Source organism: Urocitellus parryii, chromosome 2 (genome assembly GCF_045843805.1).
Source record: "Urocitellus parryii isolate mUroPar1 chromosome 2, mUroPar1.hap1, whole genome shotgun sequence".
Taxonomy (NCBI): Eukaryota; Metazoa; Chordata; class Mammalia; order Rodentia; family Sciuridae; genus Urocitellus; species Urocitellus parryii.
This window is the reverse complement of record NC_135532.1, coordinates 113,923,687-113,950,991: the sequence shown is the minus strand read 5'-3', so window position 1 is coordinate 113,950,991 and position 27,305 is coordinate 113,923,687. Positions and strand designations below refer to the sequence as shown.

The 27,305-nt window shown below is 40.7% G+C and overlaps 1 protein-coding gene across 2 annotated transcripts in view; it reads right to left on the bottom strand.

The window, feature by feature from the left end:
• The window catches only part of Veph1 (ventricular zone expressed PH domain containing 1), a 210,018-nt gene that overhangs the window by 80,980 nt on the left and 101,733 nt on the right, over positions 1–27,305 (bottom strand). For both annotated transcript variants that reach the window (XM_026392926.2, XM_026392927.2), the window contains exons 7-9: positions 21,694–21,696; positions 11,363–11,569; positions 4,393–4,790 (exon numbers count right to left, since the gene is read on the bottom strand). In XM_026392926.2, coding sequence (XP_026248711.2) covers positions 4,393–4,790; positions 11,363–11,569; positions 21,694–21,696 — 608 coding nt within the window. The remainder of the gene's footprint in view (positions 1–4,392; positions 4,791–11,362; positions 11,570–21,693; positions 21,697–27,305) is intronic.

Here is a 27,305-nt window from a genome sequence, read left to right as displayed (position 1 = left end):
AATAGGTCTCCAAAGCACATCTAGAGGATATCAAAAAGAGCCTTCACTCACCAGGTCCTTAGTTTTGAGGAGGCAGGGCCCTTGGGGGGGGCAGGTAGAGTCTTGCCTGTCCACCCCCGCCAGCGCCTGTGTGTGCAGGTGCCAGAGGAACTGAAGACAAGGCCCTTGGTCCTTGAGACCCCGGAGTCTTTTGGGGGACACAATCACCTGCTACTGTCACTACCAATGCAGGGGAGGAATCACTTCCTAGATTAGTGTTTTTTCAAACATCAAAACTTAAGTGGTTATCTGTGAAAAAGTCATTTCTACTTAAGCTTATAATTGAGAAATGGAACCACATGCTCAGAGCTTCTGAGATACCAGCTTTTGCAACTGCTTTTTTTCCCCCCTTTTGTACCAGGGATTGAACCCAGGAGCACTTAACCACTGATCTACCTCCCCAGACTGTTATTTTTTTGATTTTGAGACATGATCTCACTAAATTGCTTAGGGCCTAGCTCAGTTGCTGAGCCTGTTCTTGAACTTGGGATTCTTCTGCCTGAGCCTCCCCATGCTGGGAGCAGAGACCATGGCCATTTTGGTTCCCTGGGGCCTGTGCTGCATCTCGTCATGGAAGGAAATGGAAACTTCACTTCACTGGGCCACAGTCTGTGGCAACAGGGACCTCAGTAGCTGGGGACCACGTGTGCTGTGGAGCAGACGAGAACAAGGAATGACTGACATCAATCTGTGAGTGTGAGCTTCTTACGGTGGATAAAAATACTGACTCCAGATAGGAGAGTATCTCACCACAAGAGTTTTAATTTTAATGCATTTAGAAGAGTGTGCTAAGAATATGAAGTACGGCACGGCAATCCACCCTGTTCTGGCAAGCCCCTCCTTCTCCTTCTTTCAGTGTGGCTATCTTCAGGGTAAGACATCTTAGAACACACCCCTTTACACTTCTGTTCCATTTATGTATTTCCTTTGGCCTCTCACCCTCTGTTAGCAAGGTCCCTTTAGGGAGCAGAGGCATAGTCAAGGCAGATACTGCTTTAGAAGAACTGACCACTTCAAGGTTTTGATGCCTTCTTGCATGAGCTGGAGGAGGAAATTCACACAGGCTGTGATTTTCACACAGGGTGCCTGAGTGTACCTGTGCTCACTGACTTGATTTTGGGATGTGTCCTAGGTGTTCAGCTCACCGTAGGTACGTATCAGGTGACTTACGATGAGCTTCCCTCTCTGCATTTTCCTACCACACATATTCAGGTGCCAGGCATCTGCAGTGGCCTATGAGAGACATCCAGTTGCCATGGCTAATAGAGCTCTCCAGATCCTTTTGAAAAGAACTCTACAAATTCCTCTAATGAGTTAATATCAGATTACTGCCCTCTGGGGTCCCAGGCAAGAGTAGGTGCAGGTCAGGCACGTGACCACAAATCACTGATAAGGATGGAATGCATTTAAATCCACAACTTAACAGGTCACAGAGTTCCAATACAGGACATCAGATAACTTTATTACCCATGAGTTATACTTTCAAAAGTTCCTTCTTAAGATTGAAAATAAAGTTTGGTTTTCTTTGAACAAATAAGCAAAGAAAACTCTGCACCATGATATCTTACCCCCTTTAACTAAAACCTGCTCTTCAGAGAAATGGGAACTAGGGAGTAATCTAATCTGAGAAAAGCTCCAAAGCACCAAGAAGACTTTTCTGGAAAAAAATTTCCCCAATTGAGTGTCATTCAAAAAGGGCCCAGTGGATCGCCTCAAAGAAACAGGGCTCTGGGGAAATTATAACTTCTTTTTATTGGCTATTTTTCCCCTCTAAAATTCTGTGAGAAAGCTGTCAAATTCTTCTCTGGCTTCAAATTTTGTAACTTTCTTCATAGAAAACTGATCTTAATTCTGTGATTAAATTAATACATTAAAAAATAAACCTCTCTGGAACCATTAAGTGGACAAGCAACATGATCATCCCCAGATCAGACCAGCTGTACCACAGGATGCAGGGACCAGGTGGGCAATGCCCCTTTGCCATCCCAGAACTGACGGGGACTCAACCACACACCAATTTTCAAAATGGGAGCTTCATTTGTGATTAAGCATGAAAACAGTTCTTGATATTTTTAACAAACTGTATCTTATTTTAAGAAAAATCAGTTCACATGACTGGATTAGAACAAGGACCAGCTTCCTAGCTTAAAAGTTAGCTTATGCAAGTGAGGCTTGCTGATCCCCTGAACAGATGGGATGTATTTTCACCCCATCAAGAAATACTTCAAAGCAAACCAAAGTAACATGGATGGGTTCTTATAAGATTTTATATCACCCTTTATAGAACTCCAGCATTGAGCCAGGTTTTCAAAGACTTATTTTAATATCATGTGGATTTTTTAGAAAATATTTTGTTCATATAAGTGAATACTAATAATTCAAATGCCAATGACAGATGAACTCAATTCTTCCGGTTTCCTATGTAAATATATCATCAGACCATGGTTTGTTTATGAACACCTGACTCTCAATGGTTGGTGACCTGTACCCACAGCCTCCCCTCCAGGCTCAGAACTGGGGTTCTGACCTGGGAAACACAGGCTCTTTCATAACCCCAAATGCTATTGCTGACCCCAGCTCAGTGAGGCCTGGGGCTTGACATCCTCTCCAAGCATGATGATGGATTTGCACTGACTCACTGTCTGTCCCCAGCTCGATCAATATCAGGCAACAACAGATGGCTGACTGGGGTTAAGAAAGCTATTTGTGGCCTTGGTCCACATCATACTGAATTCTGCTATGGAGACCCATGAGGTTCCTAGTCTTTCAACATCATTTATTACTGAAGTATTAGGTTGAAACATACAAAATTGATGTTTTTATAGATCAAAAAATCAAATATCAGTTTTTTCATATGAATCAAACTAATGCCCAACGAATTTCTTTAAAAGATTTTTTTCCCCCTACATTCTTATGGAATGGGCTTAGGAACCCAGATTCAAAATTATTCTTCTGTGTTATCATTTTCTGCTGGCTATTGGTTTAAATTGAAATGTTGTAGAAGTGGTTTTTATACTTTTTTCATTTTGTTTCTTGATTCCTTTGCATAAGTCATGAAAAAAAGGTCAAGTAGGTTTCTTTTCTATTGTTTAGCATAAACATTTCTAAGCCTGATTTTTTTGTTCTGTAATTTTTTTAAGGACAGAAATGCAATATCGTTGTACCAAATGACCTTAGAACAGCCAGCAAAACTGTATCAGCCAGATGGCTGCTGGTGACTGCTGAGTGGTTTACACAATCTCTGAAACAATAACAACCTGTCCCCTGCAATCAGCAGGGTCCTTTCTTGGTGGATATATTAGCAGTGAGTCATATAAATCTTCCATCCCTCACACATATCCCTGTGCAAGGAATTTCCCAGGAAATTGCAGAAGCATGAATGAATTCCAAACTATCAACTTGAAACAATACACACTCAGTTCCAGGTCATCCCTGAAGGAAAACATCGCCATCAAAAGAAAACATTCCACTTTTCCCTTTAAGAGGATGGATTTGCTCAATATTTTTGAAAAAAAAAAATCCAAGTCACTTACTTGACTTTTAAGACTAATTTTAACTCCTCAAATGACTCAAGGCCATAGGAAAGTGTGCTTTTGATCTCCCAGGGCGTGCAGTAACTCTGAAAGGTTTCTTCCACCTTCTGTGGGTTAAAACTCACTGTAGAAAAACTTTCACACTTTAGGTTGAACTTAAACACATAACTAGTCAATGGAAATGCCCCTCGCTCTATTATCCCCAACGTATGTGTTAGATACACAGATCATCTGCAGAACAAAATGAACCACCATGGAGTTATTGATTGTGCTTCTGAGGGAGGTATGGCCCCAGGTCCTGGTCTACTCTACCCTGTGTTTCCTGGCCAGCTCACACCCACTCACAAGCCCTTACCCTGATATCCCCTGATGACTGCTTTAACCATCTTCATTCTGATCTCTAAGAGCTCAAGAGGATGGTATCTATTCAGTGTCTTAAGTAGTAGATGAATGAAGGAAATGCAAGGAAAATCTGGGCTATGTGCAGCTTCTCTGCACCCACAATGTGGGATTCTGCAGCCTGGCCCTACCCAGAGCCTGCTTTAAGGCCATAGACTCTTTCATAGGGTTTTTCTGTATGCTGGGGGACAGGAAGCCACACACAATGTATCACAAAGATGCAAAAAGGTGTATCTATGTAGGTTCAAATGGGAATCAACAAGATGGAAAAAAGTAATTAAAACAATGAAAGGAATTTTCCAAATGATCAATTTTGCAGAAAACCCATAAAAGGCTCTGGCAATTTGTGCGATTGGAGGTTTCTGTCTACTTTCCAGTGACTCCTGACCTTTCTGAGGTTTGGGCAGTTCAGAGCACTCACCTTCGATGGTGCACTGGTCAGGGACTGGAATCTTTCTTGCGATTTCTGTGGCATACGCCTTCACTTTACCGAGGTTCTCCTTCAGGTGCAGATAGAGCTTGTCTTGATATTCCACAGGACTCCTGGTTGTCTCCGAAGTCTCCTCCTGGAAGTCCTCCTTAACCATTTCTGGCAAATCCTCAGGTGCTATGTGTAAAATACTTGGGTGTGAAGCTGAGGAATTTCTTGGCTGTGACCCAACAGTGTCCATCTTCAGGGGCGACCTGTCATTTCCTTGGCTGAAGGGGACTATTTCTGAAAGGGAGAGGCTGCCTGGGATCCCTGCAGGCTCCTCTCCTTCCCCGTCATCTGAACTCACACCCCTGGTGAGCGCAGTGTGGAAAGCCAAGCTTTTTGACCTAGGATATAAAAGTTAAAATGGTGAAAGAAGTTGAGTTGCCACTCTCCAGCAAGGAAAAGAACAACTCTGGGGCAAAAAGTAGCGCCCTCTGGAGTGTGGACAGTGAACAGGCTTGGAAAACCACAGGCATCAGGTTATGTCATCAATTTCGCCTCTGAAGATCTCAGCTAGTTCCAAACACTAAGGTTTAAAAATCAATTTCATGGCAAAAGTGGGTGGAAAATGGTGGACTTTCATGCTTTTATTCAACTCTACTGTCACTTTTGATTTTTCACCAGAAATCAAGAGAAGCCACTGACAGCTGTTCTCAGTGTGGCAAATCTATATTACAAAGTGTTTTAAGAAGATAAACCATAGGCACAGTAGGCCCGGGTCCACCCCATCACCGGCAGACACCCGCCAGAGCCCAGCCTCCAGCACAGGAATACCTCTTCTGACCAGCAGACTACCGCAGGAGGTCAGACCTGGACCAGATCTGCCCTCACTGACTTGCATGGGACCCAGATCCAGGGTAGGTCCAAGTTCGTCCCCCCTCCCCACATACACAACTGGTAGCCCAAGCCTAACTCACTTCCGTCTTGGGACACTGTGGTCATTGCCATAGCCTTCCCCACAGAGTAGCCCCTAACATTTTGACAATAGACAGGGCCTGGAAGCAGTTGCATCTCAGAGAAAGCATCCCAAAGGGACTGTGAGGCCCACCCTTTCAGCCCCATCTCTGTAAGACATTGCTTCCATCTTGGGGCACCTCAATTATTATCTCAAGTTATCTTGGCTATTGCTGCCACCACCTTTAGTAGCAGTAGCATACACTGAGGGACACTAGCAGGACCTGGAAGCCCAACATCAAGGTGAAGTTCAGACAATCTGCATGGGTACTACAAGAATATAGGGCAGAAACTGTAATATCTCAGATCCATGCTACAAGAAAGGAAGAAATATAGACAACATGAAAAAATAAGGGAAGAAAGTGCCCCAAACAAACCAGGACACTACAACAACAGAACCCATGGACAGCGAAGCTGATGAAATGTCAGAGAAGGAATTCAGAAGGTTCATAATTAAAATGATCTGTGAATTAAAGAATGACCTAAATGAACAATTACAGGCAAAAATTGATCATTCCAACAATGAAATAAGGGAGCAAATACAGGTAGCAAAAGATTACTTCAAGAGAGAGAAAGACTCTAGAAAACAACAACAACAACAACAGAAATCCTTGAAATGAAGGATACAATAAATCAAATAAAAAACTCAATAGAAAGCATAACAAACAGACTAGAACACTTGAAAGAAAGAATGTCAGATAATGAAGACAAAGTATATAATCTGGAAAATAAAGTTGACCACACAGTGAAGATAGTTAGAAACCATGAACAGAACATCCAAGAAGTATGGGACAGCATCAAAAGACCAAATCCAAGAGTTATTGGGATAGAGGAAGGCACAGAGATTCAAACCAAAGGAATGTACAATCTCTTCAATGAGATAATAGCATAAAATTTTCCAACCATGAAGAATGAATTGGAAAACCAAACACAAGAAACTTACAGGACTCCAATATACAAAATTACAACAGATCTACACCAAGGCACATTATAATGAAAATGCCTAGCATACAGAATAAGGACAGAATCTTAAAATCTGCAAGAGAGGGGAATCAGATCACATAGAGGGGGAGACCAATTCATATCTCAGAAGATTTTTCAATCCAGACTCTCAAGGCCAGGAGATCATGGAACAACATATACCAAGCTCTGAAAGAAAATGGATGCCAACCAAGAATCTTATATCCAGCAAAATTAAGCTTTAGATTTGATGATGAAATAAAAACCTTCCATGATAAACAAAAGAGAAAAGAATTTACAATTAAAAAGTCTGCACTACAGAACATCCTCAGGAAAATATTCCATGAAAAGGAAATGAAAAACAATGATGAAAATCAGCAGAGGGAGGGATTACACTAAAAAATCTAATCATAGAAGAAGCCAAGTCAGTTAAATACCAAAAATAAACAGAAATGGCTGGGAATACAAATCATGTCTCAATAATAACTCTAAATGTTAATGGCCTAAACTCACCAATCAAAAAACATAGACTAGCAGATTGGACCAAAAAAAAAAAAAAAAAAAAAGACAACAATATTTTGTCTCAAAGAGACTCATCTCATAGGAAAAGACATCCATAGACTGAAGGGAAAAATCATACCACTCACATGGACTGTGGAAGCAAGCAGGGATTTCCATCCTTATATCAAATAAAGTAGACTTCAAGCTAAAATTAATCAAAAAGGATAAAGAAGGACACTACATACTGCGCAAGGGAAACATACACCAATAAGACTTAACAATTATAAATATATATACCCCAAACAATGGAACATCTACATTCAATAAACAAACTCTTCTCAAGTTCAAGAGTCAAATAGACCACAACACAATAATTTTGAGTGACTTTAACACACCTCTTTCACCACTGGATAGATCTTCCAAACAAAAGCTGAACAAAGAAACTATAGAACATAATAATACAATCAATAACTTAGACTTAACTGACATATATAGAATATTTCATCCTTCAATGAGCAAATACACTTTCTTCTCAGCAGCACATGGATCCTTCTCTAAAATGGACCATATACTATGCCACAAAGTAACTCTTAGCAAATACAAAAAGTAGAGATACTACCCTGCATTCTATCAGCTGAAAATGGAATAAAATTAGAAATCAATGATAAAATAAGAAATAAAAGCTACTCTAGGGCTGGGGCTGTAACTCAATGGTACAGCGCCCACCTTACATGTATGAGGCACTGGGTTTGATCTTCAGCACCACATAAAAATAAATAAAGATACTGTGTCCAACTTCAACTAAAAAATATTTTTTAAAAAGCTACTCTAACACTTGGAGACTAAATAGTATGCTACTTAATGAACAAGGGTTTGCAGAAGACATCAAGGAAGAGATTTAAAAAATTTTAGAGGTGAATTAGAAACCAGATACAATTTATCAAAATCTCTGGGAAACTGTGAAGGTAGTTCTAAGAGGAAAGTTCATTGGATGGAGTTCATTCCTTAAAAGCAGAAAAAGTCAACAAATAAATGACTTAACATTACATCTCAAAGCCCTAGAAAAAGAAGAACAAATCTACACCAAAAGCAGTAGAAGAAAGAAAATAATTAAAATCAGAGCTGAGATCAATGAAATTGAAAAAAATTGATAAAACAAAAAGTTGGTTCTTTGAAAAGATAAATAAAATTGACAAACCCTTAGTCATGCTAATAAAGAGAAAGAGAGAGAAAACTCAAATTAGTAACGTACAGGATGAAAAAGGAAATATCAAGACAGACACTACAGAAATACAGAAGATAATTAGAAATTATTTTGAAAACTGTATTCCAATAGAAAATATTGAAGGCATTGACAAATTTCTAGAGTCATATGATATGCCCAAATTGAATCAGGATGATATACACAATTTAAACAGATCAATTTCAAGTAAGGAAATAAAAGACGTCATCAGAAGCCTACCAACCAAGAAAAGCCCAAGACCAGATGGATACACAGCTGAGTTCTACAAGATGTTTAAAGAAGAACTAATATCAATTCTCTTCAATTTATTTCAGGAAATAGAAAAAGAGGCAGCACTTTCAAACTAATTCTATGAGGCCAATATCACCCTGATTCCAAAACCAGGCAAAGATACATAAAAGAAAGTAAACTTCAGACCAACATCTCTAATGAACATAGATGCAAAAATTCTCAATAAAATTCAGGCAAATCGAATACAAAAACATATCAAAAAGATCATGCACCATGATCAAGTGGGATTCATCCCAGGGATGCAAGTTTGGTTCAACATATGGAAATCAATAAATGTAATTCATCACATAAGTACACTTAGATAAGAATTATATTTAATGTAAATCTTCTTCTCAAACTTTCGTCCCTACCCGTCCTTGTTTACTCCCCTTATATCAAAGGGGTCATTTGGTATTTATTTTTTAAAGATTGACTAGCTTCACTTAGCATAATCTGCTCTAATGCCATCCATTTCCCTCCAAATTCTATGATTTTGTCATTTCTTAATGCAGACCAACAATAAAAAAAAAAGAAAAAAAAAAGAATTATATGATCATCTCAATAGACGCAGAAAAAGCATTTGACAAAATACAGCACCTCTTCATGTTCAAAACACTAGAAAAACTAGGGATAACAGGAACATACCTCAATATCATAAAGGCTACCTATGCTAAGTCCCAGGCCAACATCATTCTAAATGGAGAAAAATTGAAGGCATTCCCTCTAAAAACTGGAACAAGACAGGGATTCCCTCTTTCTTCACTTCTATTTAATATAGTTTTTGAAACACTGGCCAGAGCAATTAGAAGAAAAGAAATTAAAGGGATGTATAGAAAAAGAACTCAAATTGGTACTATTTGCTGATGATATGAAGACCCAAAAAGTTCCACCAGAAAACTTCTAGAATTAGTAAATGAATTCAGCAATGTAGCAGGATATAAAATTAATACCCATAAATCAAATGCATTTCTGTATATCAGTGACAAATCCTCAGATAGGGAAATGAGAAAAACTACCCTATTTACAATAGCTGCAAAAATAAAAAAATTAATTAATTAATTAATTAATAAAATACTTGGGAATTAAGTTAATAAAAGAGATGAAAGATCTATATAATGAAAACTACAGAACCCCAAAGAAAGAAACCAAAGAAGACCTTAGAAGATGGAAAGATCTACCTTGCTCTTGGATAGGCAGAATTAATATTATCAAAATGACCAAACTACCAAAAGCAATATACAGATTTAATGCAATTCTGATCAAAATCCCAATGACATTCCTCATAGAAATAGAAAAGGCAGTCATGAAGTTCATCTGAAAAAATAGAGACCCAGAATAGCTAAAGCAATCCTTAGCAGGAAGAGTGAAGCAGGTGGGATCACTATACCAGAACTTAAACTATACTATAGAGAAATAGTAACAAAAACAGCATGGTATTGGCACCAAAACAGACTGGCTGACCAATGGTACAGAATAGAGGACACAGAGCCCTATCCACAAAATTACAATTATCTTATATTACACAAAGGTGCCAAAAACATGCATTAGAGAAAAGATAGCCTCTTCAACAAATGATGCTGGGAAAACTGGAAATCCATATGCAACAAAGAGAAATTAAACCCCCGTCTCTCACCATACACAAAACTCAACTCAAAATGGATCAAGGATCTAGAAATAAAACCAGAGACCCTGCGTTTAATAGAAGAAAAAGTAGGCCCTAATCTCCATCATGTGGGATTAGGCCCCAACTTCCTTAAAGACTCCTTTGGCACAAAAATTAAAATCAAGAATCAGTAAATGGGATGGAGTCAAACTAAAAAGCTTCTTCTCAGTAAAAGAAACAATCTATGAGGTGAATGGAGAGCCTACATCTTGGGATCAAATCTTTACCCCTCACACATCAGATAGAGCATATCTCTAGGTATATAAACTCAAAAAGCTAAACACTAAAAAAACCAAAAAAACAAATAACCTAATCAATAAATGGGCCAAGGACCTGAACAGACATTTCTCAGAAGATGATATACAATCAATCAACAAATATATGAAAAAATGTTCACCATCGCTAGCAATTAGAGAAATGCAAATCAAAACCACTCTAAAATTTCATCTCACACCAGTCAGAATGGCATTTTCCATGGGGATTCCTTGGAAAATTGGGAATGGAACCACCATTTGATCCAGCTATTCCTCTCTCTGGTCTATACCCAAAGGACTTAAAAACAGCATACTTACAGGGACACAGCCACATCAATGTTTATAGCAGCACAATAGCTAAACTGTGGGACCAACCTAGATGCCCTTCAGTAGATGAATGGATAAAAAATGTGGCATATGTACTCAATGGAATATTACTCAGCAATAAAAGAGAATAAAATCATGGCATTTGCAGGTAAATGGATAGAGGTAGAAAAGATAATGCTAAGTGAAGTTAGCCAATCCCAAAAAACCAAGTGCAGAAAGTTTTCTCTGATATAAAGAGGCTGATTCATAGTGAGGTAGGGAGGGGAAGTACGGGAGGAATAGATGAACTATAGATAGGATAGAGGGATGGGAGAGGAAGGGAGGAGGCATGGGGTTAGAAATGATGGTGGAATGTGATGGACATCATTATCCAATGTACATGTATGAAGACATAAATTGGTGTGAACATACTTTATATACAACCTGAGATATGATAAATTTGTGCTCTATATGTGTAATAAGAATTGTAATGCATTCCGCTGTCATATATAAATAAAAAATTAATTTAAAAATTCAACTATAAAAATAAACAAACCATAGGTTTTTCTTCCATTGATATTGCTCAATTAAAATAGTGAGCCTCCTGAATACTGAGGCCACTGTGGATAATATGCATTCGTGAGAGGACAGAACTTTGTGTGATTATAGGTCAAAGGGACATAAAAGTACCCTGAACAGCCTAAAGAGATAACCCATACCAAACATGAGGTGCACACTTAGAAACTAACCAAATGAATTTTTTACCTATTAAATCTGATATTTTTTCTTTCTTCCTTAGAAACTTGGCCCAAACTGTGTCTTCTGATGGAGCCCAGGACACTACCTTCAGCAAGCTTTTTGTCTTCAAAAGCCTGGATTTTAACTTGGAGTTTGTCCTGGTCTTCATTTCCAGGTCCCATGAGCTTGGCTTCTCCCGGTTTCTCAGGGAATCCATTTTCAGGGCTGGTTTTTCTGTTAAAGGAACAGAAACCATTGCATTAGATGTTGGTCAGCTGTGCCCTTCCCAACAGTGATCCCCTCTGTTTAATGGCCTCTTATTCAGAACTGAAAACTTTGCTGGATGATTTTTTTCATTAGTCATTTATCAAATATTTATTAAATTCCTATTATGGTTCTAGATCTTTGAAATTGCTTCTAGAGAGCTTATTCTTCAGGAAGTTTAGAAACATCAGTGATGGTGTCAATTCTGTATTAGAAATGCTTCTTGAAGGATTCAGAGAACAAAAAGCAGTTTTTTTTGTGGGCATCTCCCATGAATAGAAATTCTCCAAAAGTAAGGCTTTATGAAATTACTTTACGAAATTCATGCCAGGAATTGCCGGAGAAATTCCCATGTGCCAACATGTTTGTACTAAAATTGGTAGAATGAGAAAATTTCATCTAGGCTCCTTAAACTCATGGCTTTGTTAATCTTCTGGAAAGTAATGTAACTCTTTCACCTTCTAAGCTAGAAAAGTCTCTCTGGATTTTATGATGTGAACAAATGGAGATTTTCCCATGATGACATTAACAGTTCCAAATGCATCTTACAGCAGAGTTCATAAACCACTCTGTGGGTCATTAAAATTGCCTCCTTGAAGCGGGGTCACATGTGTGTGACTTGGAGCCCTCTGAGGGCTAAACACACCTCAGCTGGACAGAAAGAGCCTGCAAACTAGCTACAGAAACAAGTCTCTGCTCTCTGCTGCTCTGAGCAGCACTAACCCTTTTACCTGTCTCTTAACTTTGAGCCGTCCTGGAGCTGCATCCTGGAGCTGATTCAAGTTTTATTGAAGGATCAACTGTCAATCAGAACACATGAGTTCATTCTTTCCTTACAAGAGCAAGGGTCAAGTCAGCAGCCTTTGTTCTCCACACCTCTGACACCACATATGCAGAGCCCAGAGGTGGGTTGACAGTGCCCACCTGAAGTCCTGCCTGGCCTGTGAGGTCACCCGCTGTAGAAGTGCCCAGGGCTGCAGCCACCAGTGCTTTCAGGGCACACAAAAGCATTGCTCCAAAGAGTCCAGGTATCTTAGGAGTAGTGATCCCGAGACAAAGATCAGACATTTGTTTAATTTATCACATAATAAACCCTAGCAATGCATTCAGCAAGATGGCCCGAAGTCTTCCTTGGTTTGTCTGTTTGCATTTATTTAATTCTCTAGTACTTTTCCTAGATGTTGAGAAAAAAGGACCCCAGAATTATAGAGACATCCTAGTTTTTTCAAATATGGTTATTTTTTTTCCCTAAGGGGCAAAGTACACCTGGCATAGTACCTGTGAGGTGACAAAGAAACTTTTTTTTTTTTTTTTAACAGCACTGCTGATTAGGGAAAGCTAAAACAGAAGACACATGGCAGATGGAAAGTTCTGACAGCTTCTGCCCAGAGGCTTCCAGGAGCTGGACCTCTACTCCTACTGCAAATGAAACCAAGGCAGTGCCATCTGTGGATGGTATGGTACACACCATGGTGATTACCTAGGCTGATTTTTAAAAGTTCAATGAATCCTCTTAAGAAATTTGGGAGCAAGTTATTTGTTTTTGTATATGTTAGTCCATAAATAGTCACCAAATATATTTTTCTGGTTCCTAGGAAGTTATTTCAAAATGAAAAGAGTTTCCTTAGCTGTGATCATTAAAACTGAAAAATTTGTAGAGCGCACAGTATATCTTAATGGTTCTATGTCAGATATTAAGCATTATATGATATGTGGTATAATAATATACATGACTTTACATACTATATTTCATTTCAAAACACATAAATTTTTTAGAGCAATAATTTCTCATGAATTTATGATCCTTTATCCATAAAGCTCTGGGCTATAACAACAGTTATAATAATTTCATTGTCTTCCAAAACATTTCAAATTTTGTATGATTATAGTAAATGTCCCAATATAATTTAATTTTATAATCTTTTAACAATTTTAAAAAAGTTTCTGCACTGAGGATGTAACTTGGCATGCATGAGGCCTTGGGTTCAGGCTCTAGTGCTTTTTATTCATAACAGTTTCACCACCTGTGAAATGGGGTAATGGTCACCTGTACTTGACCCAGAGGCTGCTGGGAAGATCAAATGCTGGGTCAGCATGAGGCACACAACATGCCTGGGACGGATTTTAACACTGTTGTTGGCTGTTTTTATGACATCAGTGTTAACATGAGCAGAAAACATCAGTGGTCCCCAACAGGTGTGACTCTATACCTGGGAGGGAACTGATGACCCTGGAAAATGCCTGCATGAGGCTTTGGGGAGAATGTCACTGGGTCCCCTTCCCTGCCTGCATCTCTTCTTATCAGGTGCTGGTTACCAAGGGCTGGAGCCTATGCTAGTCAGATGCTAGTAGCTGGGAGCAGCCTCCCTTCATCCTCAATTGCCTGTTAGCTTCCTCCTGAGCAGATTCAGGGCACCAGAGAAGTTATAGGTTATCTCTAGGCACACACTGACCCCTTGAGGGACAGGGGGTTGCTGTCAGGGTACAGCTAGAGTGAAATACAAAACACATAGTCACCTCTGGGCATCAGGCAAAGAACAAATATGCTTAAATGTATTTCTTCATCTTAAAATATTTATTGTATGTATTACTGTATCTATTTATCTGTATTTATTTTGTAAAATAAAAATACATGTATCTTAATACTTTTGTCATATTTATATGTATATATGCATTTTATGGTTTATTAATATTCGTTAATATTTTAAAACATTAAAATATACTATACTAAAATCATTATACTTTACTAAAATATTCTTAAAAAATTATTTATTCTTTATCTGAAATTCAGGTGTGCTCTCTATATATTTATTAAATCTGGCAGTGTCATACTGAACCCTTGGGGCCTGGTGGGCAGAGCCCTGTGCTACTCTTTGTGTCTACTATTCTCTTCACAGTGCTTTCCACACACAGCTAGGCACCTGAGTGTTTGTAGAGTAAGGCATCTGAAGCCACATTTGCTGAGGTCTACCAGATGCCCTGCCTCCTGGGGTCTACCAGTTGCCTGAAGGCTTGGGCCACCTCTCTTGGCCTATCTGGGATGAAGGGCAGCACAATATATTCTGGTAAATAAAAAATGAGAGAAGTAGGAGGAGGGGAGAGGAATCTGCAAGGGAGCAAATAAGAAAAGGGAGAAAGAGCTGTAAAGTGGGAGGAGCGACCTCTGCCTGGAGCTGGGTGCCTTTGGGCAGGGCTGGCACAGGGCTCTCCTACACACACTGTCCTGCGGTGGTCATGCAGAGTCTGTGGTGTCCAGAGGCCAGGAACAGGGGTGGTACTGAGGAGTGGCCCAGGCAAGATGGTTGAGGAGAACTTTCTGCCACAGGCCCTTGATCCACTAGGACCTGGCCCAGGGCTTTGCAGCAGGGAGGTAGGACACATTTTGACGCCAGTAGGTTGGAAGGTCAGGAAATGTTGGATAAAAGAATTGGACTCATAATAAACCTTTCCAGCTCCTTCCTTCTCCCTTTTAATATATAATATAAAAATAAAGCAAAGGAGAATTTCTTCAAAAAAACAAAGGCCTTCCTTGGAGCTAAACAAACATGCAGTGCAAAACTGGACGTGAAGGTGCCTGTGTTGCTGGATCCCTGCCCTGCGGGTACTGGCTTGGGAGCCCAGGGCCCGAAGGTGGGGCTCATGCAGGGGGTTGTTATTTCTTTTCCATTTGTCACTTTTAACTCCAGAAGTAATTTTACAGAAATCATTGCCAGCATTCTATAATCCCCTAAATATTAACTTGGCCTTAACTCAACACGCCACATTACAAGAGGCTCCGATGATTTCCAGTCTGAACAGTTTTCAGTCTCTCTTGCCAAAGTAAAGTTTTTAAAAGTACCTCTAGGGATGCCCAGGGGGAGGCCTAATTACCTCCCTCTTGTGTAAGCTTCGACTCCCCTAAGAAACAAATTGGCCCTTGGGCAGCTCGCTGCTCTCACTAAGCAGGGAGATGAGACTAAAAAGCTGGCAGGGGTGGAGAGATTGGCAGCCTCTCTTCCTGGCTCCTTTAATCAAAGAAAAATAATATTAGTTAATGTTTGACAATCTTGGCTTATGATCCATGTCCAGGATGTGCACTCCTACAGAGCTGAGCTTGTTAGAGAAGTAGGAGAACACAATGGACCGAATCCACACTGCAGGCCTAAATTCTTAGGATGTTATTTTCCTTGCTCTTCAGCAGTTTCTTGGGTCATTGGTCATCCTAAGAGTGACAGAGAAGATCTCCCAGCTCCCTGGTCCTATCATCTGTTGTGGGACTGCAATGCATAGAGCTGCAGGAACAGGCATGCTGGACACACAGGGAAGGGACAATGCTAAGTCCAGGTTCTGGCTGCTCTGCTCTTTCCCTGACCTGCTCAGTGGCAGGTGCCCAGTTACATGGGATCATGTCTATGGCAGAACTTCACTGAAAAGAAATGTCTGCACAGTTTATTTCATGTGCATAGATTTTCCAAAAAGATTTCAAAAGGAGAGAATTGTGGGAAAATGGACTGATCATGGTCACAGAGGGCCATGTTTCCTGCTTGTTAGCCATGTGGCAAATCTCTTTATGACTCTTTAAGACTCACTTCTTGTCATATATAAAGGGGATTAATGATAACCACATCACCAGGTTGCTGAAACCATTATACAAGACAATGGATTTGACAGGATAGCCTGATAGAATGGGTGCGAAAAATTCAAGTGATAAAGCCCTGGGTGACTGCACTTACTGTGGACATTTGGTACACAGAAGGGGGCTGTGCAGGTTGTCTCCCACCTGGAAGAGAAGCTTTTCCTACCCAGGGCCAGGAGCATGGTACTGAAGGAGAGGGAGCCTCCATGCATGGGACAAGAGGAAGGATAAAGAAATGGTTGCTTCAAAGGATCTCTGAACTTGAACTATGAGTCTGAGCAACTGCAGACATGGAGAGAGGATTTCCTGAAATTAGAAGCATGAGCCTCAATACAAGGAAGTTGCACCTCTAATGCAGAGGATCAGTGCTTACTCTTTAGTCATCTAACCAACATGGGAGAGAAAGGGACATGAGAAAAAGTGCAAAGCCCATGGCCCTATTGTGCCAAGTGGGATCACCAGGCTGGCAGCAGCAGACCCGCTGTGCCCCCATTGGAAACACAGAATCTCAGCTCCACCCCAGGCCTACGAATCAATTGCATGTGCATTTCAGCACAATCCCCAGGTGTCCAGGGGCACATTCAAGCTCCAGAAGCACCGATTCAGACAAGGGAAGATCAGTCTGAAGTGCAGCAGGGCAGAGGCATATCACCTTCCAGAGGCAAGGCTGCGAGAATTTCAGGAACTCTGGGGAGAGGTGACTTAAAGCAAGTGGGCATTATTTGGAGTTGGTAGGCTTCAGGGCTTCTATAAATCCCCAGGAAAAGGTACCTTTTTAATTTTTGCTACTGATAAATGCACCCAAGGCTTTAGCAGGTGCACCCAAATCTTTAGCCAAGATCCCCGAGTCTACAATGAGCACTCGGGTGAGTGGTGGCCCTTACAGAAGGCTGTCCCATTCTAACAAAACGCCATCAGGGTATGGCACAAGTTGCAAAAGCATTTTGTAAACTATGAAAACGTGGGTGGTGATGTCACCACACACCTTGAGTCGAGGTGGGAACTGCACAGGCTGCGTGTGCTTCTTGGTCCAGGCCCACTCACTCCATTGCCAGGGAACAGGGACAGGTGAGGGGCTGGCAGTGAGGAGACAGCAATCAGAGCACCATCTGTTTCTGCATGAGACACCAGAGGAAAGGGAAATAGTCCCTTTCCTTTTAGACACTCCTTCTCACAGTGCTCGCCTCCAATATGACCCCTATACCACTTTCAGGAGGTAGAAACAGGGACCCAGAAATGGAGGGATATAAGTTGTCACAAACACACCAGGGCCCGAGTGGGGAAGAGAGCCCACAGGAAACCCTGTGATCCTATTCCCAGTCCACCCAGAACTCAGCATTTACCTGTAGAAAAGGCTATTCACTGTCTTCATAAAAAGCCACCTTTGCCTTCTGATAAATACGAAGAATATTAGGAACTCTTGCCTCCAACACTTTATGCATGGCTGAGATGGGGTGTGTTCCTCACCTTTTATTTATTACACCTCTTTCTTTTAGGTCTCAAGGCAAAGTTTGGAGTGAAATGTTAGATAGGAGAGCATTCTAGATTTGTCCAGGCTAAACTGTGTGTAGGATCTAATGCCTGTGGTAAACAATTATTTTTTTTTTAATTTTCATATTTCAAAGACCAATATTTTTGTAAAAACCAGTAAAAATAAATTTCCAGAGATGAATAGAACAAGATATGGAATGTGTACTGGTCATACACTTGGGTATTGTAGTAATATGATTCTATATAAAAGTTCTAAGCTCTTATTCTCTTGTTTCCAATTTCTATAATAATGTAGTTGCAGCCTGGTAAGATATTGGTTTCAGAAGGGCACTGGGCTGTGGATAGTTCTGGCCTAAGTATACTCATTTATTATAATATCCACCTGGAAAAGAGAACTAATGTCCATAGTTAATATTTACTGTGGGCTTTCTGTGCCCAGGCAATGTTTTAAATCCAGTGCACTAATATTCCCTTCATCTTCAGTGATTTCTAAGGTTTAAGTTTTCTTCAATATTAAATGTAAAATTCCAGAAACAAACTATCCATAAGTATTAAATGGAGCATGATTCTGAGCAGCATGAAGAAATCGTGCACTATCCTGCTCCATTCCACAAAGGGCAGGAATCATCCCATGTTCAATGTGTCCATATTATATATACTACTTGCCTGTTAGTTACTTAGTAGCTATCTGATTATCAGACCAATCATTGTGGTATCTTAGCTCTTGTGTTTAAATAACTCTGTTTTTACCTAACAATGGTTCCAAAGCAAAAAGAGTAGTGATGCTGGCGATTTGAATAAGCCAAAGAGTGATGTTGGCAATTTTGATTTGCCATAAAGGACTTCTTTTACATAAAAAAGTAAAATAAAACATTCTGAGAGGGGGAGAGAGAGAAACCATATTCATATAACTTTTGTTACAGTATACTGTTAATACGATATTTCTGTATTCTATTTTGTTATTAATTATTAATTTTCTACTGTGCCTAATTTATTGATTAAAGTTTATCATAGATATGTATATAATAAAAAACATAGTTTAAGTACTATCTGGTGTTTTAGGCCTGCACTGGGGATCTTGGAACATATCTATTGCAGATAAGGGGGTCTACTGCACACAAATTACTTCTCACACAATCGAGCAAGGCAGGCCTATTACTATTCCATTCACAGATGAGAAAACAGGTACAGAGGTGTGGAGCAACTGCCTGAGGGTCACTAGTCAACCCAGCATCAAAAGCAAGGGTCCCAGAGCTCCAGGGATCTCACCCACATTGCCTCTCAGAAGGTGTGGCTCTCAGGCTGCATCTTAATCTACCTCAAGAATAAGAAGCACATATTATGGGACTGGTAATAGAATTCTTGCACCCTACTATGTCCGAGCAACAACCTGTGGAACACCTTCATGTTGATTAGAAAATGAATTTTGGCACCTTCTTTTAGATCAGACTGAAGGGATGTTCAAAACTCAGGAAATGACATGAATGTGGTCACTATGACAGATGGCCATGGGAGCCTGACGAAGCCTATGTTCCTTTTCTGTATTGTCCTGCGCCTTGGACACGCACAAGGGGCCTGCAGCTCTGGGGAAGCCGCAATGCACTGTACTCCACAGGGCCACCCCTCCCTCCTGTCGCTGGCTGCCCCTCTGGGCTCCTGAGGCTCCGCTGTCTCCAAAGCTGATAATGATGTCTCCTACCCACATGGTCCTGATTAAGGAATTCCTGAAATACCTCTCAAGACCTCCCATCACCCTAATGCTGGTAAGGAAGGACAACAGATGGAACGTAAGTGGTACCACATGTCACACTTAATCTCTTGGGGAAGAAGCAGGCACCAGAGCTTGCCCACCCTTCCCCATGCTCTGGGCACTGACAACAGCCTCTCTGCTGCCAGGGTTTTCTCTCTGGTCAGGGTTTTCTTTTCATACAAGTGACCACCTGTCTAGATTGAGAGGATATACTAGTTTCTTATTAAAACTCTGATTTCATTCTGAAAAGTTACCTTGGTGGGACCAAATGACATTCAATATTTTCCTAAGAGGGGGCACTGTTGACCAGAGCATCACATGCTGTAAACAATGATTCCGAGCGACCTGCGCATATTCCCTGAGCTGACACTCACTCTCACACCCTCAAAGGGCTCTTTGTATAAATGCATCTTGTCTATAAGAGTGTCAGTTCTTATAAGCACTTTAGAGACTGCATATCCTCTGAAGACTAGCTCTCCAAGTGCAGAGAGTAGAGAGCACAAAGATAGTGCTTTGGGTGGGATTGCAGAAGCAGGTCCAGAGGGAAGGAGAACCAGAGGCAAGAATGGGGGTGGAGAGGCCTCAGGGCAAGTGGTACCCACTGGAGCTGTGAAGAGTCTCAGCCTCCCATGGGAAGACAGGGGTGAAGAGGGCCTTCTAGAAGGTAGTGGAAAAGGTTAGCAGGGTTCTGTTTTTGGTAGGAATAGGCAAAGGCCACTCTTGAGAGTACACGAAGCTCTGTGAACACTGTGACTCTCATCCATGTGAAAATTTGAGATCCAGTGGACCAGGCTCAAGGAAGAAATGGAAGGAATTCATGCCTGGGTATTTAGCCATTGAGTCTCCAGAAATTGCCATGGGCATAGAAATCGAGTGGGGCTTGGGCAGAGAACATTAGTGTGCCTGCCTTTCTACTAGTTACTTTGCTTTGCTTTAATGCAAAGCCTCTATAATCTTGAAGGGTGTTCAAGGACTATCATTGTGAGGGTTAAGGAGAATGTGGGTGAGGTCCCTTCCACAGGATCTGCCTTGGGGTGGAGGCTGCTTTGATTTCAGTCAGACCTACAGCAATCTTCTTTGCAAAGCTGAAGACAAGGTGGTCTACTGTCCTCTTGATTTCTGTCCTGGCCGAAGGGAAGAGCCACCACTCTCCAGCTCTGTAGCTGTGTCTTGGGGACTGTGTCAAGGTTCTAATGTGATTTCTAGGATGTCAAGAGGGAAAACCCTGGAATGATGGGTTACAAAGGTCTCACATAACTTTTCTAAGAAAAGGGTTTTTATAAACCACACAGTAGGACCACACATTGAATCCAATCCCTGGCTCTCCATGGGATCCATTTTTGATGTTCATTGCATGCAATTTGGGAAAGATCAAAACTATGGAGCTCTCCAAGGAGGAAAGATTCCTGAGGTCATTCTCACGTGCACATTTTAATCTTGTTCCATTTCCCTTCCTTCTCCCCCCACCCTCTGTTTGGTTTCTTTCCTTCCCTGTGTCATCTCCTTCCATTGTACTGAAGTCAGTTTTACGTCTACCATATTGGTTTTGACTCTAAATTTATCTTCCATTCTTTTTTCTTTTCAGGCATGATTCTCAGAAAAAAATCCCACCCTCATGATCTTCCTTACCACTAAAACTGCAGAAGACCTATCACCCACCTAATCCAACCTCAACCAGTGAAAGGTTTATCTTAAGGTTTTCTAGCAAGGAATTTTTTTCCCTCTATGTTCAGGGTCTGAAAGCTAGATATGAGGGAGTTGTCACCCCTGCCCTCGCCCCGGCACCAGGACTGGGCCTGGGGGCTGCATTCAGAGACCTTTCCTCTTCTCCTCTGAAGTTCCTCCTCTCTCCCTGTCTTTTCTGGATTCTTTTATTTTATTTCCCTAACTCTACTTTCTTCCCACAATTTCAATCCCTCAAAGTTCCTATCCCCTGTGGGGCCTGGTCCTGACCTCCTCCTGAGAGACCCGAGGCACAGTGCCCCCTTCTGAGGGTGCCTGATTAGCGCAGCATCCCTGGCCCCACATCCATTTGGAAAAGGTGTCTTCTAGCGAATGGTCACTTGACTGAGTCACCACCAGTCACACCATTGCCAGGAGCTCACCTTCTCCTTCCCCAGCTTCCAGGGATCCTGGCAGACAACCAGCCCAGTGATTAAGAATGGCTAAGTCCTGCCCAGCAGGCAAAATAGGGCTTTCCCAGTTTCAAAAGGAGCAAATCTCTTCCTGTCCCAGCACCTTCTTATCGAGTCACATTGCTGTTGTGCCCCTTTTAATTCTCCTGAATTAATTTCAAATTGTAAATGCTTCCCTTGACAACATCCTGTCCTGGAGCCTCTGTTGGTTTTATTTAGAGATACAGATTCTTTTACAGCAGAGAACAGAGGAAAGGCAAGTGCTCTCACCTGGCACATCTTATAAAACTCCCTCAGTTTATTCAGGATCATTTGGCACAAGGAAATCTCTTCGGCTTCGGTTTTCATTCTCTCTAGGATGCTAATTGTTTTTCTTTTGATAGTCTTGTAGTTTTGGCCTGAAGTCCAAAATCTGGCCTGCTGAGCTGTGTGTCAGATTTGTAAATTAGATGACATCTGTTTTGAATTTTATCATCTTTAATTTTCTTTCTGGCTCTCTTTACTTATTCATTTTCCCTTTAATTGTAAGGCTCAGATTGTGCTGTATGCTTGAGACAAAAGCTTAGACCTTTCTGCTTTGGGGGCACAGATTAAAGTGACTGGAGTTACGTGGTCACAATGAAGGCTTTTCAGGGAAGAGATGTTGGGACAGAACCCTTAGCAACCACCCCAGAGAGGATGAGCAGTTGACACAAAAAGGCTGGCTGTCCACGCTGGCATTTCGAGGTTCCCACAGAATAATTACAGTCCATCAGAAGGAGACTGACAGTGAGCGCTGCCTGGAGAAGAACTCTAAATGGAGAGGGGCTGAGGTGACCACGGTGGTGACCTTTTTATCTCTTCACCTTTAATTTTGCTCTTTCTCCCCCCACTCTCCAAAAAATATCAAAGGAAGGAGAACTTAAATGTGATCTCATACATGCAGACTCAAATTCTGATAGTGAAATGTTTTGCCTTTATCCACTTATCTCCTACATTCTTTCCATGAGAAAATTGACTGTTGCTGATTGGATTGGGGCTACTAAGGATCAATTTTCCTGACAGTAGCCTAATGTCACATCCTTCTCTCACATATTTTCCATTTGTATAAACCTTTTACACACCACACACACACACACACACACACACACACACACACACACACACACACATAATCTAAGAGATATGTGTCGCCCATTCAGAGCCTTGTGTTTGTGAGAACAGATGGCCCAGTGGTCAGGACATGAGCTGGAACCCTCCCTGAATGGTACCAGCCCGTGGAAGGAGGTAGGCCTATTGGACTGTGCACACAATACATGCCCCCCTCCCTCAGCTGTGCAGATGGCGCCACAGTTCAGCAATCGCATCAGGGCCTTTGTGGTTGATATAGACTCTCGGACACTGGCATGCTTAGCTTGTTACTAGGTACATTGTGGATCTGTGAAAATGCCATTTTTTTAATGGTGTAAGTATAGACTGAAGTAGTTCTTCACTCGGGGATAGTTTTTCTCCTATAGGACATTTGGCAATGTCACAACTGAGAGTGGCTGCTGCTACCAGCATCTAATGGGTAGAGGTCAGCACTGCTGGTAGATGTTCCACAATGCAGAGGGCAGCCCCACCACCATGGATTATCTAGTCTGAGTACTGATGGCACCAAGATGGAGAAATCCTGGCATATGGGCATCTAGACATGGAACCAGGTGACAATGAATTTATACATGCTCCATCCAAACTATGCTGTTGTGAGGAGACAGGAGCAGTTTGTCTTCTGGCCAATGGTGATGACTGACTGCAGCCGTGTTTGTCAGACAACACGCAGTGCTCAGGGGTGGCCAGGCCCTGCCACAAGGCTCCCCTCCTCTTGGGCATCCTCTTCTGAGACCTCTGGGTTTTGCTCCATTCTGCTCCCCTGGGCTTCACCATCTCCCTGGGTGATGGCTTCCTCGGGATGTGGTGCTTTCTCACGGCAGTGACCTGCCCGACTTCTGAGGCTCCCGCCACCAACTCTGCCCAGGCCTCCCTTGCGGCCTGTGGAGGCTGCAGGGCCCGGCATCCTGGCATCTGCCTCGTGGCCTGCTGCTCCAGCCAGGTCCACTGCGTGCTCCCCGGTGGGACTCACTCCCCAGTCACCGGTTTCTCTGGTCAAGAAGTACTTATTAAATGTGTCCTATCTGCTAATTATTGTGGCCGGAGCTGTCAGCATTCCCTGGATTAGAATCTCTCCACGTGGCCTAGAGAGCGAGCCCCTTGCTTCTGACACAGCACGTAAGCTGTGATAATCTGCTTCTGACCTAATTTTCAGTTTATTCTCCCAGCCTCCCCTGATTGCCCCGAGGGACTTGCTTCAGCCACATTGAAACAAATTATTCTTCCTTAGTCTGGGTCACATACTCAAACCTTGTGTTTTTTTTTTCAACGTAGTCTTGTTGCTATATTATAATTATACATAACGGTGGGATTTCTGGATATAGTCACACATGCGTACGATGTAACAATGTAATTTGGCCAAAATTGTTCACCCACACTTCCCAGTTCCTCCTCTCCTGTCTCCCACAGTCCCTTCCCTCTACTCTGCTGATCTCCCTTTGATTTTCATGAGACATGCTCTCCCAACTTTCTTTTTTCCTCACTAGTTTCCACATATGGGAGAAAACAAACTAATCTTGACTTTCTGAGTTTGGCTTATTTTCCTTAACATAATATTCTCTCTTTTTTAAAAAAATTATAAAACCTTATATCTTAAAGTGGATTATTTTTCTTTTTTAATTAGTTGTTCCAAACATTACAAAGTTCTTGACATATCACATTTCATACATTTGATTCAAGCGGATTATGAGCTTCCATTTTTACCCTATATACATAATGCAGATTCACATCGGTTACACATCCACTTTTTTACCTACTGCCATACCAGTGTATAACATAATATTCTCAAGCCCCATTTATGTTCCTTCAAATTACATACTCTCACTCTTCTTTATGAATAAAACTCCATTGTGTGTCTGTGTGTGTGTGTGTGTGTGTGTGTCTCATTTTCATTGATTGGATGAATGGTTGGTTCCATAGTTTCACTGTTGGAATGGTGCTGCTATAAACATGGGTGTGCGTGGATCACTGTAGCAAGCTGACTTCAGTTCTTTAGGATAAATACTGAAGAGCAGATACCTGGGTCATAGAATGGTTCCATTCCTAGTCTTTGGAGGAAGTTCCATATTGATTTGCCATAGTGATTATATTAATTTACAGTGCTATCAACAGTGTAAAATTGCTCCTTTTTCTTCATGTCCTCTCCAGGATGTATTATGGTTTGCATTCTTGATGGCTGCCATTCTGAGCAGAGTGAGATAAAATCTCAGTGTAGTTGTGATTAGCAGTTCCCTAATTGCTAATGATGTTGACATTTTTTCCATATATTTGTTGGCTAAATGTACTTCTTCTCGAGAAGTGTCTGTTTAGTTCATTTGCCCATTTATTAATAAGGTAATTTGGATTTTTGGTGGTGTTTTTGAGTTCTTTTTATATTCTGGATATTAATCCTCTATCAGAAGAGTAGCTAGTGAAGATTTTATCCTGTTTTGTGGGTTCTTTCTTCACATTTCTAATTGTTTCCTCTGCTGTTTAGAAGATGTTCAATTTGATGCCATCCTACTTGTTAACTCTTGGCATTATTTCCTATAGGTTCTATTGAGAAAGTTGTTCCCTGTGCCTGTGTGCTGGAGTGTTGACCCTATGTTTTCTACTAGCAGTTGCATAGTTTCTGGTCTAATTCCAAGGTCTTTGATCCATTTTGAGTTTATTTTTGTGCAGGGTGAGAGATAAGGGTCTAGTCTCATTCTTCTACATATGGAGAACCAGTTGCGCCAGAACCATTTGTTTGTTAAAGAGGCTGTATTTTATCCAAAGTATGTTTGTAAACTTTGTTAAGGATCAGATGACTACATTTGTGTGGTTTGTCTCTGTTTCTTCTATTCTGTACCACTGGTCCATGTGTCTGCAGCAGTTTTTTTGTTACTATAGCTCTTCACATAGAATTTGAAGTAATACCTTTGACATTGCTTTTATGGCCTAGAATTGTTTTGGCTATTCTGAGTCTTTTATTTTTTCCCAATGAATTTTAAGACTGTTTTTTCCCCCTAGTTCTGTGAAGAATGTCATCAGTATTTTGATGAGGATTGTATTGAATCTGTATATTGCTTTTGATAGTATGGCCATTTTAACAATATTAATTCTTCCTGTCCATGAACATGGGAGGCCTTTCCATCTTCTTTTATTTTCTCTATTTTCTTTCTGCAGTGTTCTAAGTTTTCATTGCAGAGGCCTTTTACCTCCATGATTAGATTTATTTCTAAGTACCTCATTTTATATTATATTTTTTGAGGGTATTGTGAATGGGGTTTTTTTTTCCTCTGAAGATTCATTACTAGTGTTATTGTATGTTGATTTCATAACCTGCTACTTTGCTGAATTTGTTTATTAGTAGTCTTCTGGTGGCTCTTTTTGGATCTTCTAAGTGTAGGACCATATCATCTAAAAGCAGTGATAATTTGACTCCTTTCTTTTCCACTTTTATTCTATTTCCTTCTCTTGCCTAATTGCTCTGGATAGAAATCTAGTACTATATTGAAAATAAGTGGTAAGAGAGAACATCCTTATCTTGTACCTTACTTTAAAGGAAATACTTCAATTTTTTCCCATTCACTATGATTTTGTCTTTGAGTTTGTTAGACCCTTTATGATGTTGAGGTAGGTTCCTTCTATCCCTAGTTGTTGTTGTTTCTCCTCCTCCTCCTTCTTCTTTATCATGAAAGGATACTAAATTTTGTTGAAGGTTTTATCTGCATTTATTAAGATGATGTGTGATTTTTGTCCTTAACTCTATTTATGTGGTGAATTGCCTTTATTGATTTGCATAGGTTAAACAATCCTTAACACTGGGATAAAACCAACTTGGTCATGACTTACACTCTTCTTAATATGTTGTTAAACATGATTTGCTATTGTTTTATTAAGAATTTTTGCATCTGAGTTCATCAGGGACATTGGGATGTAGTTTTCTTTCCTTGATGTGTTCTTGATACTGGCCTCATAGAATAAATTTGGAAATGTTTCATTCCTTCCTATTTCATAGAATAATTTGAGAAGTACCGGCATTAACTTTTCTTTAAATGTCTGGTGAGCTCTGCTGAGAATTACCTGGTCCTGGGCTTTTCTCTGTTGGAAGTGCTTTCTATTACTGTCTCCATCTCATTGCTAATTTAGGTTTTCTATGTCCATTTGATTCAATATTAGCAGGTCATATGTGTCTAGAAATGTGCCCATTTCTTCTAGATTTTCTAATTTATTGTTTTCAAAACAAACCCAAATGATCCCTGGATTTCCGTGATGTCTTTCTGTGGTGATTTCTCCTATTTTTATCAATTTGGGTCTTCTCTTGTCTTCGTTAGTTTGTCCAGTGATTTATCAAACTTGTTCACCGTTTCAAAGAACCAAATTCTTCATTTTATTGATCCTTTATAGTTTTTATCTCTATTTTATTGATATCAGTTCTGATCTTATTTCTTTCCTATTACTAGTTTTGTAATTTGTTTGTTTTTGTTTTTCAAGAGTACTGAGATACTTCATTAAGTCATTTCTTTGAGATCTGATTTTCTTATGTGAGCCCTTATAGTTATTGAACTTTCCTCTTAGAACTGACTTACTGTTGTCCCAGAGGTTCTGGTATATTGTATCAAT